Raw genomic sequence first — 15,908 nt, 5'->3', positions numbered from 1 at the left:
CAGTTACATGATTAGTGTTAAAAAATGTACTCGGTGATGCATGATGTCCACTTCACTGGATACAGGGTTAATCATAATTTTCTACATATTGGACCAAAATTGTATTTATTCCAAACTAATAATATCCTTCCCTATATATTACTGCACATCATCATATTTTTTTTTATCAGTGGGGCTCCTCCAGCATAGAATGATTGACAGGATATATCAGCTGTGGTCTGCAGGGGTGGCTGTTTGTCGGCCATCTTGGATTCAGAGGAAATTTACATGCAGTTACACAGACTGACCACTGAATTTACCTCAATGGAGTATGGCAGCAGAGAGCACTCTAGAGGCTGATATGCACTATATAAACCAATGCAGTAAAGAGAAAATTATGTTTTAGTAGCTGTCCACTGCAGTGACCACTATGCACCAAAGGGTTAAAGAAATTAGACATATTATGTTTTGTGTAAAGATTTGTCCTGTACATCGTGCCTGAGGGTGACCTGACACGAGTCCAGCTGGGCATGGCACATTTGGAATTAAGAACATTTGGACGTAGCATGTTTTGGACTTTAGCATGTTTGGACTTGAGCACGTTTGGACTTGTTTTGGACTTTAGCATGTTTGAACTTTAGCACGTTTTGGACTTGTTTTGAACTTTAGCACGTTTGGACTTGTTTTGGACTTCAGCATGTTTTGAAGTTTAGCACGTTTTGGACTTGTGTTGGACTTTAGCACGTTTTGAAGTTTAGCACGTTTTGGACTTGTTTTGGACTTCAGCACGTTTTGCACTTGTTTTGGACTTAGCATGTTTTGGACTTTCGCACGTTTGGACTTAAGCACGTTTTGGACTTGTTTGGACTTCAGCACGTTTTGAAGTTTAGCACGTTTTGGACTTGTTTTGGACTTCAGCACGTTTTGCACTTGTTTTGGACTTAGCATGTTTTGGACTTTCGCACGTTTGGACTTAAGCACGTTTTGCACTTGTTTGGACTTCAGCACGTTTTGAAGTTTAGCACGTTTTGGACTTGTGTTGGACTTTAGCACGTTTTGAACTTTAGCACATTTTGGACTTGTTTTGGACTTTAGCACGTTTTGGACTTGTGTTGGACTTTAGCTCGTTTGAACTTTAGCACGTTTGGACTTGTTTTGGACTTTAGCATGTTTGAACTTTAGCACGTTTGGGCTTGTTTTGGACTTCAGCACGTTTTGCACTTGTTTTGGACTTTAGCACATTTTGGACTTGTTTTGGACTTTAGCACGTTTTGGACTTGTGTTGGACTTTAGCACGTTTTGAACTTTAGCACGTTTTGGACTTGTTTTGGACTTTAGCACATTTTGGACTTAGAATGTTTTGGACTTTCGCACGTTTGGACTTTAGCACGTTTTGCACTTGTTTTGGACTTTAGCACATTTTGGACTTGTTTTGGACTTTAGCACGTTTTGAAGTTTAGCACGTTTTGGACTTGTGTTGGACTTTAGCACGTTTTGAACTTTAGCACGTTTTAGACTTGTTTTGAACTTTAGCACGTTTTGAAGTTTAGCACGTTTTGGACTTGTGTTGGACTTTAGCACGTTTTGAACTTTAGCACATTTTAGACTTGTTTTGAACTTTAGCACGTTTTGAAGTTTAGCACGTTTTGGACTTGTGTTGGACTTTAGCACGTTTTGAACTTTAGCACGTTTTTTGGACTTGTTTTGGACTTTAGCACGTTTTGAACTTTAGCACATTTTAGACTTGTGTTGGACTTTAGCACGTTTTGAACTTTAGCACATTTTTTGGACTTGTTTTGGGCTTTAGCACGTTTTGAACTTTAGCACGTTTTTTGGATTTGTTTTGGACTTTAGCACGTTTTGAACTTTAGCACATTTTTTGGACTTGTTTTGGGCTTTAGCAAGTTTTGAACTTTAGCACGTTTTGGACTTGTTTTGGACTTTAGCATGTTTTGAACTTTAGCACGTTTTTTGGACTTGTTTTGGACTTTAGCTCGTTTAAACTTTAGCATGGTTTTTGGACTTGTTTTGGACTTTAGCACGTTTGAACTTTAGCATGTTTGGACTTGTTTTGGACTTTAGCACGTTTTGGACTTGTTTCTTGTTACTTGCAATACTGATATATAAATATGTTAATAATACGAGTATTTGAAAAATCCAAAATTCACCTTTTTTTCTTGACCGCGATAAGTGATTTGGTCTCTAGATGGCGCTAGTTAAACAGACTAGTGGATTGGGTCTGGTGTTAAAAGCTGTTTCGTAATAATTCCATAAATCTTGGCTTTGACCTGCAGCACTGTCCCATAAAACATTTGTAACTCCACGTTCAGAGTCAAACATTTGTAACTCCACGTTCAGAGTCAAACATTTGTAACTCCACGTTCAGAGTCAAACATTTGTAACTCCACGTTCAGAGTCAAACATTTGTAACTCCACGTTCAGAGTCAAACATTTGTAACTCCACGTTCAGAGTCAAACATTTGTAACTCCACGTTCAGAGTCAAACATTTGTAACTCCACGTTCACAGAGTCAAACATTTGTAACTCCACGTTCAGAGTCAAACATTTGTAACTCCACGTTCACAGAGTCAAACATTTGTAACTCCACGTTCAGAGTCAAACATTTGTAACTCCACGTTCAGAGTCAAACATTTGTAACTCCACGTTCACAGAGTCAAACATTTGTAACTCCACGTTCAGAGTCAAACATTTGTAACTCCACGTTCACAGAGCCAGTATGAGCAGTTTGACTCTTCTCTTTGACACTTGACCTGATCTATGATCCTGACACGCCTCGAGCCCTGCTGGTCACGTGGGCGGCAGTAGAGATAATCTGTCGGCCTAATTAAACCCAGGGCGACCGGGGCCACAGAGGAGCGTGTGCGTCCCGTGCGCACTTGGAGACTTCATAAAGTTTGTTATGTTTTCAGCGCTGGGAGACAGTTAAGCATCGATTCCTCCTCGTGTTTTGTCTTCAGACACAGACCGGGTCCACAGGTTGGTCTACACGTCTAATCTGGTGTTACATCCACACAGGTTGGTCATGTTTAGTACTTAGAACATTGAACTTTTCTAATGATTTATATAGTCAATATATTTACTGTTATGGGGAAGTAACTGAATACAATACAATCCATTATGTGCAGTTCACTGAAGTCAAATACAAATACATGGTGGTACTTGATCACAAAATGTAAGATTCAAACTGAAAACACGCTCCTTTTGAGGCAGGTGTAAAAAAAAACAGCGAAACAACTAAAGCTGTTTTTAATCCTATGTTGTGTCTATAAGTATTCAGAGTACAGTACTCTGATTGGTCCATGTACCTTATAAAGTATAAAAGTATAAAGTATTCTGTACATATCAAAGTGTTCTTCACATCACTACTTAGACCTAACCCATTTGGCCGAGTTGTACTTTTGAAGTTGCAGTTTTATTTCAATTTTGCTTTAAATAAGTTAAATTCTGGTGTTTAGATTATTTTTCTTGCAGTTTTATTTTGGGAATAAATACTGGTTTATTTTTAAACATTTACAATATTTTTCCACCAAATTAATGTAAAATGGAGTGTTCTTGGATCAGACATACTTAACACAGCACAGCATGTCCTTATGTGTGATTAAACTAAACCAGCTGCTACTTAAGGTTTGAGGGATCGTTTATTTGTATAGCACAATTTGTACACAAAGTGCTTTACAGAATAAGAAAAAACATAAAAAATTAACTACATTAATTAATTAAAAATTAACATTAAAGGAGAAGAGTGTAGAATAAAACCCTTTCAGTCATATTCACACTTAAAAAGAACTAGTTTGAGCCTGGATTTAAACATTGTCAAAGTAGAGGCCTGTCTCACATCTTCAGGAAGACTGTTCCAGGTTTTAGCTGCATAAAACTGAAACGATGATTCTCTGTGTTTAGTCCTGGTTAAGTCCTGGTTTAGTCCTGGTTTAGTCCTCAGAGTGTGAGATGGTTCATGTGGCTCATGTGGGGGATGTTCTTTGGTTCTGGTCCATGGAGAGACTTGTACACAAGCAGAGCTGCTTTAAAGTCTATTCTCTGAGCCACAGGAGCCAGAGACCTGAGCACAGGATGTATGTGCTCGTACTTCCTGGTTCTAGTCAGCAGTGTTCTGGATGTTCTGTTTTGTCTTAAGGCTCGTTTGGAGAGGCCAGTGAGCAGGACGTTACAGTAGTCTAACCTACTGGAGACAAATGCATGGATAAGTCTCTCCAAGTCTGGCTTTAACAGTTTACCTTTTATTATTGCAATGTTTTTTAGGTGGTAAAAAGCTGCAGATGTTATTGATTTGTTGTGACTGTTAAAGTTCAAGTCCATTTTTACCCCTAGATTTCTAGCCTGATTTGATGGTTTTAGAGAAAGAGACTGGAGGTGACTGCTAACACTTTATGTTTCTGTGGACCAAAGATGATGACTTCAGTCTTGTCTGAGTTTAGCTGGAGAAAGTTGTTTTGCATCCACACACTGATCTGTTGGATGCAGTGGCAGAGTGAATCCACTGGTCCATATTCACCTGCTGCTAGTGAGACATAGATCTGACTCGTCTGCAGAGTTGTGGTAAGACACATTATTGCTGTGTATTAACTGGCCTAACAGCAGCATGTAGAGATTGAACAGCAGGGGTCCCAGGACTGACCCCTGGGGCAACCCGCAGGTTTGGGACTTTTTATCTGAGACACATTTTCCAATTTCATCAAAGTACTCCCTGTTTTCTAAATAGGACTTGAACCAGTTTAGTGCCGTACCACAGATGCCCTCCCAGTCCTCTAGTCTCTGTAAGAGAATCCCATGATTCACAGTGTCAAAGGAAACACTCAGATCTAACAGGATCAAGACTGAGACTTCGCATCAGTGCTCAGGCGGATGTCATTTGTCACCTTGATAAGAGCAGTCTCAGTGCTGTGGTGGGTCTAAAACCTGACTGGAAACATGTAAAGATTTACAAGGTCAGATTTCTAAGTCTGGAGTGTGAAAGCTTCAGTTACTGGTTATAATGGAGCAAAAACTGAATCAAAGACATACATGATCCTGTGGTTTTTATTTCATTATTGTGTCTGTAAATCAAGATATGAACATTAATAACAGACAAATCAGATGGCTTCTTTCCCCAAAGTCACTCCCGCTAGCTTTAGCAAGTTTGATTGACAGCATTGCTAAGCGCCGGCTTCAGGAATCCTTGCTCCAGATTGGCTTTTTGGTTGCTATGATACTTGGGGTCGTAATTCTAAATATGCTGAGCACTGTGGGTGACGTCACACTCAGTCCACTTCTTTACACACACTATGTTCTCAATTTATTCACTGTCTTCTTTTTGCAGCTCTCCCATTATGTAAGGTGAGAATGGCTTGGATGTCACTCCTCCTCCTCTTCCTCCTCCCCTCTCTGTGTCAGGCCCAACTATTCAACTTGACTCTGTCTGCCAAAGAGGGCCTCCCAGCAGGGACCATCGTGGGACATCTGGGGGCCGTGCTGAGCCAAGCCAGCACAGGCTTCTTCATCTCGGAAAGCCGGGATTCTGATGTTTTCCAGGACTTGGAAATCGACACAGACACTGGCATCATTTCCACAGCTATAATTTTGGACCGTGAAACCAGGGATGGGTACGAGTTTGTGGCAGCGGCGTTCACTGGTGAGATGATACAGGTGAAAATCACAGTCACAGATGTTAATGATCATTCTCCAAAATTCCCATTGGAAAAATATGACTTAGTAGTTTCCGAACTGAGCCCGATAGGAAGCCGCTTTAAAATAGACAGCGCTAGGGACCAGGATGTCGGCGAGTTCGGGATCCAAGGATACCACATCACCCAAAGAAACATGGCCGATCTCTTTGAATTGGACTACCGCGCCAACCTGGACTCCACCCACAGTCTTTACCTCGTCCTAAGAACCAAACTAGACAGAGAATCATGCGACTTCTATTCTCTAACGGTGGAAGCGTTGGACGGCGGCGTTCCTTCCAAAAGTGGTAGTGTCCAGGTAAATGTTCATGTTCAGGATGAGAACGATAATGCTCCAGTGTTCAACCAAACGGAGTACCACGCTGTCATTAGGGAGGACGCAGAGGTCACCGTGGCCGTGTGTCAGGTCCAAGCCACAGACCAGGATCTGGGGGAGAACGGGAGAGTGACGTACGAGCTGAAGAGTGAGGTCTTCTATATCAATGAAAGTTCAGGAATGATCCACCTGAACAAGCCTCTGGACTTTGAAGAACAGGCCTCCTTTGGCCTGATTGTTACGGCCAGGTAAGAGGGGGCGGGGCTTCATGATGAATCATAAAGTAAAAGTAGTAACTCATTTTAGGTAAAACACTTTGCTTAAATACATTAAGTGTATGCTGTGTATACTGTTTACTTTTACTTGAGTACATGAGAGAGCAGTATCTGTACTTTCTACTCCACTACATTTTAGAACAGAACTGAAAAGTAAAAGTATTTTTATTATTGTGAGACCTGCTGAAAAGACTGAGGGTTTATTTTTAACATGTTTACAATTTGAACAAAACAAAAATATACAAATAAAAACAGAAAGAAATGACTGATTCAGTTGTTTCTGTTGAGCAAAATTCAGCTCAAATCTTCATCAAAATCACAACATTTGAAGCTTTATTAGACTCAAAATCTTTTTATCAAATAATTTACGTAAATCAAAGCTTTTTTTAGGCTGGTTTAAATGCACTGGAATACAGATGAATATGTATCCTTACTGTGAGCCTGATTCTGTTTCTAATGAGAATGTTAGAACTTTAAGTACCTGCTTTCATTCTTTGTAGCAGCAGATGACGTGAAACAAAGGACTGCAAAAAAAAAAACAGGGCCGTTTCTAGCATTGTGCTGGCCCTTGGCAACTTTCCACTCATCTCACCCGACTGAAACAGACAGATACAAAATCCTTCATCCTCTTTCTTTTTAACACAGCTCTATGTCGCGTTCCCCCGCCCACTGCTCCTATTGGTCAGCTCCATCATGCTCTCAGTGACAGGTGGATTTAACCAATGACCAGTGACGAGTAAATGTTAAGAAATGTCACCTCTTAAATACTTAAATATAGAAGAAAGAAGAGATCACCTTCCCTCATTCTGGACCAGCCCGGCAAACCTGTTATTATCAGGCTAATATTTTTATTATCATCAGGCAAACATTTTGATTATTGTAGGCTAATATTTGTATCATTATCAGGCTAATATTTTGATTATTATCAGGCTAATATTTTGAGTATTATAGGCTAATATTTCAATCATTATGGGCTAATATTTTTATTATTATAGGATAATATTTCTATTATTATCAGGTTAATATTTATATTATTATAGGATAATATTTTTTATTATTATAGGCTAACATATCTATTATTTTCATTTTAATATTTCTATTATTGTCAGGTTAATATTTCTATGATTATAGGTTTATATTTTATCATTATCAGGCTAATATTTCTATTATTATAGGCTAATATTTCTATTACTATCAGGCTAATATTTCTATTATTATAGGCTAATATTTCTATTATTATAGGCTATTATTTTGATGATTATCAGGCTCATATTTCTATAATTATAGGCTAATATTTCAATGATTATGAGGATAATATTTCTATTATTATGATTTATTTAGATTTCTATTATTATGATTTATTTAGATTATCATCAGGCTAATATTTTGATTATTATAGACTAATATTTAAATTGTTTGATTGTCTCCAGGGACAGTGGAGCCCAGGCAGAATTCAGCAGTGCTTTTGTGAGAATCCAGGTCCTGAACGTGAACGACAACAGCCCCTCCATCCACCTCCTCTTCCTGAGTGAGTCCGGAGAGCCGGCTGTGTCCGAGGCTGCCTCAGTGGGAGACTACGTGGCCCGCATCTCTGTGTCTGACCCCGACCTCCAGAACCAGCCGATCAGCGTCCAGATCTGGGGTGGAGATGGGAAGTTCACCCTAAAGCAGACAGACGACTTCCTGTTTGCGCTGCGTGTGGAATCGGAGCTGGATCGAGAGGAAAAAGACTTTTACGAGATCAGGATTCAGGTGTCTGAGGGCGGCTTCGTAAACGCAGAAGAGGTTTTACTGTTGAAAGTACTGGATGTTAATGACTGTTATCCAAAATTTGAGACAAATATTTACACTGTTCACATCCCGGAGGACGTGCCACCTGGAAGTTCTCTGGTCCAAGTGCGAGCCTGGGATGAAGATGAACCAGGCCTGAATTCCCAGATTAAATATGCAGTTATGAGGTCCAGCCAGGCCGGACAGGTGAGTCAGTGGAACAGTCTGTCTGTGTGTGTGTATGTGAGATAATGGTGAGGTTGGCATTGCTTCAGTTATAGACACACACATACACACGAGTATACGATTGTGTGAATAGGAAAGTGCCCGTTGGACATAGTGCTGTGTTCACGACTGGTCAAATGTTTAAAGTTAAGAAGGTTAAATATCATAATCCCGTATATCTCATGTCATATATCTGATGTCTTCTGTGAGTTTATAAAATGTAGAAATGAAGGAGAGGGCATGTCCAAACGTTTCACTGACAATGTAAATTTCACTGATGTCCATTCCATTTATTTTCATTCATACTGATTTAGTAAAAAGCTGCATTATGTTTAAATGTTTCATTTTAATTTTAAGTCTAATTTTTACATTACAAATTACATTCTATTACATTTTATTACATATATTTCTGGAGGGGTCCCATCAGTCTCCCCTACATTCAAAATGGCTCGTTCCAAAATCAAACACCCTGAGAGATTCAAGAGCCAAACCCGCATATATACACACACATATACACACACATATACACACACACATACGTCATTCTCCCCTCCTGCCCAGGTCAGTGTGGATGCTCGAACCGGCTTGGTGGTCACAGTGGGGGCTCTAGACAGGGAGAGCCAGGCTGAGCTCTGGTTCCTGGTGGTGGCGTCAGATTCCGGAGATCCGCCCTTATCGTCCACGGCAACAGTGACCGTTCTGCTGGACGACGTCAACGATAACGAGCCCGTGTTCTCACAGCCGTGGTACAACGTCAGCCTGCCTGAGCACAGCCCCGTCCACAGCTGCTTCCTGCAGGTGAGACGCCGTATGCCACAGCACTGTAGGTGAAGCTTAAGGGAACTGGGTTTAAAGAAGGTACAATTACAACAGAACCATGACCTGCATGGACACAAGTGACCAGTCCAAGTGACCAGTCTATGGCCAGGCCTGTGTCCAGAGCTTTGACTTGCAGATAGACACATACAGGTGTGTCTCATTCTCAGTTTATGGACAGGCCTCATGTTCAGAACCTCCAGATTCACTCCCTGAGCCCTGATTGGCTGCAGGTGCTACAGTTTAGGTAGTGACCAATCAGTGAGAGGAGAGCGAAGGGGGGCGAGGGTTTTAGTCCTGGCTTAGTTTAGGACCAAACCAGAACTAAACCTGGTGAATCAGCGTTTGAGTTTTGTGCAGTTTAAACCTGGTACAGTCTTCCTGAAAATGTGAGACAAGCCTCTACTTTGACAATGTTTAAATCCAGTTTCCAATGGTTCTGTTTAGCTGCATGTGACTGAAAGGGTTTTATTCTAAACTCTATAAACTTTCCGTGTCTGATCCTGCTGAGGACATAGTGAGTGTTACTGTGTTAACTTTGCCCCGTCTGCTGCTGCCTGCTTTTATCTCCCACTTAATGGTTCATAAAGTTCATATGATGTCATCTTTATGAGAGTTCAGACAGGGCAAAGGTCACAGCTCACACACACACACCCACACCCACACACATATACATATACATACATATACAGACACACATTACTCTCTCACACATGTTGTACTTGATCGCTGCAGGTTGTGGCCATAGACTTGGATGCAGCTGACCTCGGCACACTGCAGTACTCTCTCATTGATGGCTTTGAGCCCATAGAACATCCTCTGTTCTACATCCAGCCCCAGAGCGGAGAGCTGTGTGTGTCCCAGGACATCGACCGAGACCTGGGTCACACTGCCCATGACCTCGTGGTGAAGGCTCAGGACCCTGTGAGTATATACACTACTGCAGTAATAATCAGGGCAGGCCCAGTCTATAAGCAGACTGAGCATCTGCTTAGAGGCCCGGGGCCACCAGAGGGCTCCCAAGAGCCCATACGTTTATATTGAAAATTATGATTGGAAAGTTTTTTTCAGAAAACTAAATGGCGCTCGGGTGTTTATACTAGTCTGCATATCCCTCTTAAACGATTAGATGTGTTCTATTTCCAGTAACTACATATGTGCTGCCTACATTTTTTGAGTTGGGCAGTGGTGTGGACACCTCTGTGTTAACACCAGTGTGAAGGACCCCTCCCCTGATGTGAGCGTTACTAAAGTTAAGTTTATCTAAAGTATGGGACAATGTATGAAAAGAGGCCCCAGAGGAAGACCGTTTTAGGGAAAGAGGGACTTTACAGAGGACTTGAAATATGCTACCATTTTATATCAGTAGACCTGCAGATAAACCAGTGAAGCTGGACATGTATACTTGTGCAGAGCAGCTGTGTCCTTTATTACACTGGCTTTTTTGGTCGTGGCTCATCCTTCTGTCTCTAAATCATCAGATGATGTGAGTGTAGTTAAAGCAGGTCACTGCTCCCGTGTCAGATTAACAACGTTGTGTATGGCAGAAACCTCTGTTACATCTGCTGGACGAAAGAGCGACCTGTGAATGACTCCTGAATGTGATGTAAATCCTCATTAGTAAGGACGCACCGATACCACGTTTTGCAAGTACAAGTGTGAGTACTTAATTTTGAGTACTCACCAATAGTGAGTAAAAATACCGTTTCCAGACATTATTTTTACCAGTGTTGGATTAGAGTAGTAAATCTAATTAATTTCACAGGATTTTTATATTAAAGCCACTTTTTCATCTTGGAATTCTTATCTTATCTGCTGAAGTCATTGTAGTTACATATAACTCCAGTATATTTTATTTAGATAAGCTTCTGGCTTTAATATTTACCACTTCCTCTGCAGACTGCGCTCTAGCTGCTCACGAGCTACTGTTTGCATAACAGTGAGGGTTGTCTTACTATTACCACGGCCACACAGTGACCAATATGGACATGTTATCCCTTGTTTTAAAGCTCTGAACCCACTCTGTTCACTCTTTTGTCATTTATAATAAGTTACAATGCAGCACAAGCAAGTAAATGCCAGCGCCACTTAGCAACGTTAGCATGCTACTATAGTAAACAAGCCTGCGCCGATATCCTGTGTGAACTATGGAAACCTTTAGAGTCCTAAATACTTGTATATGTCATGTGACAGTCACATATAATTACAGCTGCGCTTAATGTGCAGAGCACCTCTATGATCACCTCTGTGCAGTGATCACCTCTGTGCAGTGATCACCTCTGTGCAGTGCTCACCTCTGTGCAGTGCTCACCTCTGTGCAGTGATCACCTCTGTGCAGTGCTCACCTCTGTGCAGTGCTCACCTCTGTGCAGTGCTCACCTCTGTGCAGTGCTCAGCTCAGAGCTCACTGCTCTATTGAGAGATGGGCTACAGGGGTCTTGGCTCTTGGTATCGGCAGCCCATTGACAAGTACAGGCACCCGATACTAGCATATGTGCATTTATGTGAAATCACAGAATGTCCATAATTTTTTTTATTTCTTTGGCAGACTCCCTTCCTCACATGTTTTTATACTGTTATCCTTGTGGTTCTGCTGATGTGAGCCTCTAGAATTTGCAGTCTTTTTTATAAGTGGTTGTGATGATGTCTTAATGTTGTCAAGTATGAATATGTGACACTGAAGTAATAATACAGGTGTGTTGTACTGTAGTGGTCAGTAGGTCAGATGATATGTTTGTAGTGGTCAGTAGGTTAAATAATGTTCTTGTAGTGGTCAGTAGGTCAGTAGGACTCCTCGTCTGCTTCATAAAGGTGCTGTTTTGTTGCAGGGAGGCCTCAGCTCACAGACACACGTGCACATAGACATCGAAGACCTAAACGACAATGCTCCAGTGTTCAACCCGGCCCAGTACACGGTCACCCTGAGCGGTCACTCCCGGCCTGGCACCGAGGTCATAACGCTGACCGCCATCGACGCCGACTCAGGGCTTAACGGCCAAGTGTCATACCGCCTCCTGTCTGGAGCCATGTCGTCCCTCTTCACTCTGGACACTCACACAGGTACATGACTGCAGTGGTGCAGTGTGAAAAGTCTTAAACTAATAAATAAATAAATAATCAAGCCCTACTAGTGATGTCACGATATTAAAATTTCAAACTCAATTTTGATAATAAGGAATAGACTCGATACTCGATACTGATCCTGATACGACGGTGATAAAAACCCTCTTTCTTTAGACACTGTGCTGTTCCACATTAAATGTTGTAGTTTGTGTTCTATTCCTATGTGTCTTATATCTGTGTAATCCTCAGTGTCCAGTAGGTTCATGGTGTGTGTGTGTACACTAGTCTATGTGTCTTATACTTACGTATAATACGTCTCAGGGGAATCATAGTCTGTATAAAGAAGTGACTGAGTGAGTGTGACATCACCACAGCATTCAGCTCCAAATGAAGCTCATCGAGGCTAGAGCAGTTATAGGAGCCAATTTGGAGCCAGGCTCCACATTTAGAATTCTTAGCACGAGTATCATAGCAACCAAAGAGCCAAACAGGAGGCTGTTGAAGGTAACACCCCTTCCCACAGGGAGTGGGAGTTTGGCAACGCTGTCAAGCAAATCTGTTGCTAATGTTAGCGGGAGCAACCTCAGTGAAAGGAGGCATCTGACTTGTCTGTTATTATTGTTCATATCTTGATTTACAGACACAATAGTGAAATAAAAACCCCAGGATCATGTAGAGGGTTAATACAAACATTTAAGACCAAAATGACAAGTCTGACGGCAGCAGGTACAGAGAGGGTTTCATTGTAAAGTGAATTAGATCCAAGTGCACCCATGATCACTTCCTGTTTGGAGCGTGGCGGCTAGCAGGTTAGCCATGTCCATATATAGACAGCCTGTGGTGTAGGCCTGCTCTTTCCCTCAGTGGGTTCTGTGAGTGTCTTTAAGTATTTAAGGAGGAACCAGGATTTAGGTGTAAATCCTCATGAACTTGTTGTTAGTGTCACAGCTCAACGGGGAACGTCAGGACACCTCAGTAAATCTCCATCCAAATCCACATCCTAGCAGCAGTCCACCTTCCCCCTCACTTAGCTTCTGTTAATGGTGACGGGCGACTACGGCTCAGCTCATAGCTTTTGTTCACTGATCTGTGCGATTCCAGGTCCCACAGATGAATGCTATTGTTGTGTCCTTGGGCAACACACTTAACCCCATTCACCTCGGTGTCTGTACACTGGTGTGTGAATGGGGGAGTGGTTCCTTGATAAAATATGAGCAGCATTACCAAACAAAAAACTAACACCAAGGAACTTGCTATTAAAATAAAGTAATATAAAATGAAAAGGACAGAACTTGTAGCATTATTAAGTATTAGCCTTAGCTCTCATCTGCTAAAGTGTCTTTCACAAACCTCTCTCTCACCTTCTGTCAGACTCATTTTGGTCTTAAATGTTCGTATTAACCCTCTACATGATCTTGGGGTTTTTATTTCACTATTGTGTCTGTAAATCAAGATTTGAACATTAATAACAGACAAATCAGGTCCTTCTTCCCCTGGGGTCACTCCCGCTAGCATTAGCAACAGGTTTGCTTGACACTGTTGCCAAGCATCCACTCTGTGCTAAATCAGCGTTGCGAACGGGAAGGGGCGTTACCTTCAACAGCCTCGCTGGATTGGCTCTTTGGTTGCTATGACACTTGTGGCCAGAATTCCAATCATGCAACTCTGCTCCAGATAAGCGGCTATAACTGCTCACCTCGATGAGCTTCATTTGCAGCTGAACTCTGGTGATGTCACACTCACTCAGTCACGTCTTTATACAGTCTGTGGGATGTTCCAAGGTCCCGGCTAAAATCTGGAGGGGGTGGGGTTTTCGCTGTTCCAGACTCTGGAACACTTCCTCTGGGGATTAGAACAGCCTAATCTTGTCGTAACAGCAGGTGCAGGAGCGGACCAAGGAATGCTCGGGGCAATTTTACAGTGTTTATTAAACAGTTTCAATTAATTTTATTGTTGTACCGCCCAAAATCACAACAACAGTTGTCTCATAGGGCTTAATTTTTTGGTTGATGGGGGAAACCGGAGTACCCGGAGAAAACCCATCCAGACATGGGGAGAAACATGAAAAACTCCACACAGAAAGGCCTGGGCGACTCGGGGATCCAACCAAACCTTCTGCTGTGAGACATGAGCCACTCAGCCACCGTGCTGCCTACACACAAGTTTGTGAAATAACAAGAGTCAATAGTTCAAACACACGGGAGGCAAACCAGGTGGGCGGAGTGGTGAGCAGGAACGGGGAAAACCAGGACCGGATGAGGACAGGATCGGGCACGGGACCAGAGCAAGCCAAGCGGGGATAGTCCAGGGCGGACACGGAGACAACCAGGGCCGGAGCGAGACAGGACCGAGACCAGGGAGGGCCGAGCAGGAGTAATCCAGAGAGCGAGAGCCAGGGCAGGAGACGGGAAGCAAGCCGGAGACCAAGACAGGACAGGAGGCGAAGACAAGGGACTGTACCAGAGCTGGAGCGCAGGGTCAGGAGCAGGAACGAGCAAGAGAGCAGGAATCTGGGAAGCAGCAAAATCCGGAAAGACACGAGTAGGCAGGCAACAAGATACAAACTTGAGCAGGAACATTCATGTTTACACACAGACAGTCTGGCCTCGAGTGTCTTCTGCCGAGCCCTCATATACTCGACAGCAGGTGGTGATGATTGCGCTAATGCGCTCCAGGTGCGCACGGGAGGAGCCAGGAACTCCGCCCAGCTCCTGCCTCAGACAGGTGAGGGGAGGGGGAGAGCACACAGGGAGACAGTTAATGCAGGCATCATGACAAATCTTTAAATATTTGTTAATGTTTTTTGAAAACCCATTTGCCTGCAGTGGGTTTAAACGCGAATCGAGCGGGACTCCTGTGTTGTCTTGTTTTATTGTGCTTTTGTATTTTGTTTCATAAGATTGCTCTTCATCGCCTTTGGGCAGCACTTTGGGCAACACTTTGGGCAGCACTGAAAACGACTCTTCCATCATGTGCTGTTTTTATTTGTAAACACGATGAGTCAAAACTCATTCATGTTTTTAGTTTTACAACTTTCTTCATGTTATAAACACACAGAAGACATTAGACATTTGAAGAAAGATATATGGAATTATGCAGCAAAGAGAAAAGTGAAATGACTCTACTAAATGTGTCTGACTTCATATGTCTGATGTCTTCTGTGTGTTTATAAAATGCAGAAAGTAGTAAAAATAAAGCCATATTTCTTACTGTACATGTGAAATAGTCCTGCTGCTGGACAGAACTAGCATCATTAAAATATAATGACCAGGAGTGGAAGCAAACAAAGTAAAAATAGTAAAGTGCTGTACTTAAGTATCATTTTGAGGTATAAGTACTTTTTTACAGTGTGTACTTGTTACTTTTACTTCAGTACATTTGAGAGCAGTATATGTACTTTCCCAACTACATTTCTGAACAGGACTGAAAAGTAAAAGTATTCTCATATGATTTGAGGGGTTATTTTTACCATTTTCGTGGAAACATCCTGACAAAATGTTCAAGTTTAAGCTTCGGCTTTGAGTAAAACACAAATAAATACACAAAATTCATGAGAAAGAAATTTATTTGTTTTGTTTCTGTAACCAAAATCTGTATAATTTTAATCAATATCTCTACATTTACACTTTAACAAATGTGTTTTTTTTAAACAGGTACTCACATACTTAATAGATTTTTTTCATGTTTTACTTGAGTAACTTACTACTTACCTCTGTATCTGTACGTTTATTTAACAATATTGAGTACTTCTTTCATCGCTCT

At 41.8% G+C, this 15,908-nt stretch overlaps 1 protein-coding gene across 1 annotated transcript in view; it reads left to right on the top strand.

Annotated features, from left to right (window-relative positions):
• Nucleotides 1–2,951: 2,951 nt before the first annotated feature.
• The window catches only part of dchs2 (dachsous cadherin-related 2), a 57,080-nt gene continuing 44,123 nt past the window's right edge, over nucleotides 2,952–15,908 (top strand). The window contains exons 1-6 of the mRNA XM_055225186.1: nucleotides 2,952–3,015; nucleotides 5,318–6,245; nucleotides 7,703–8,249; nucleotides 8,829–9,065; nucleotides 9,819–10,007; nucleotides 11,912–12,143. Of these exons, the coding sequence (XP_055081161.1) occupies nucleotides 5,341–6,245; nucleotides 7,703–8,249; nucleotides 8,829–9,065; nucleotides 9,819–10,007; nucleotides 11,912–12,143 (2,110 nt within the window). The 5' untranslated portion in view covers nucleotides 2,952–3,015; nucleotides 5,318–5,340. The remainder of the gene's footprint in view (nucleotides 3,016–5,317; nucleotides 6,246–7,702; nucleotides 8,250–8,828; nucleotides 9,066–9,818; nucleotides 10,008–11,911; nucleotides 12,144–15,908) is intronic.

The sequence above is a fragment of the Periophthalmus magnuspinnatus genome, chromosome 1 (assembly GCF_009829125.3).
Source record: "Periophthalmus magnuspinnatus isolate fPerMag1 chromosome 1, fPerMag1.2.pri, whole genome shotgun sequence".
In the NCBI taxonomy this organism is placed as follows: Eukaryota; Metazoa; Chordata; class Actinopteri; order Gobiiformes; family Gobiidae; genus Periophthalmus; species Periophthalmus magnuspinnatus.
The sequence above is the reverse complement of the archived record's forward strand: the minus strand, read 5'-3'. Positions and strand labels throughout refer to the sequence as shown.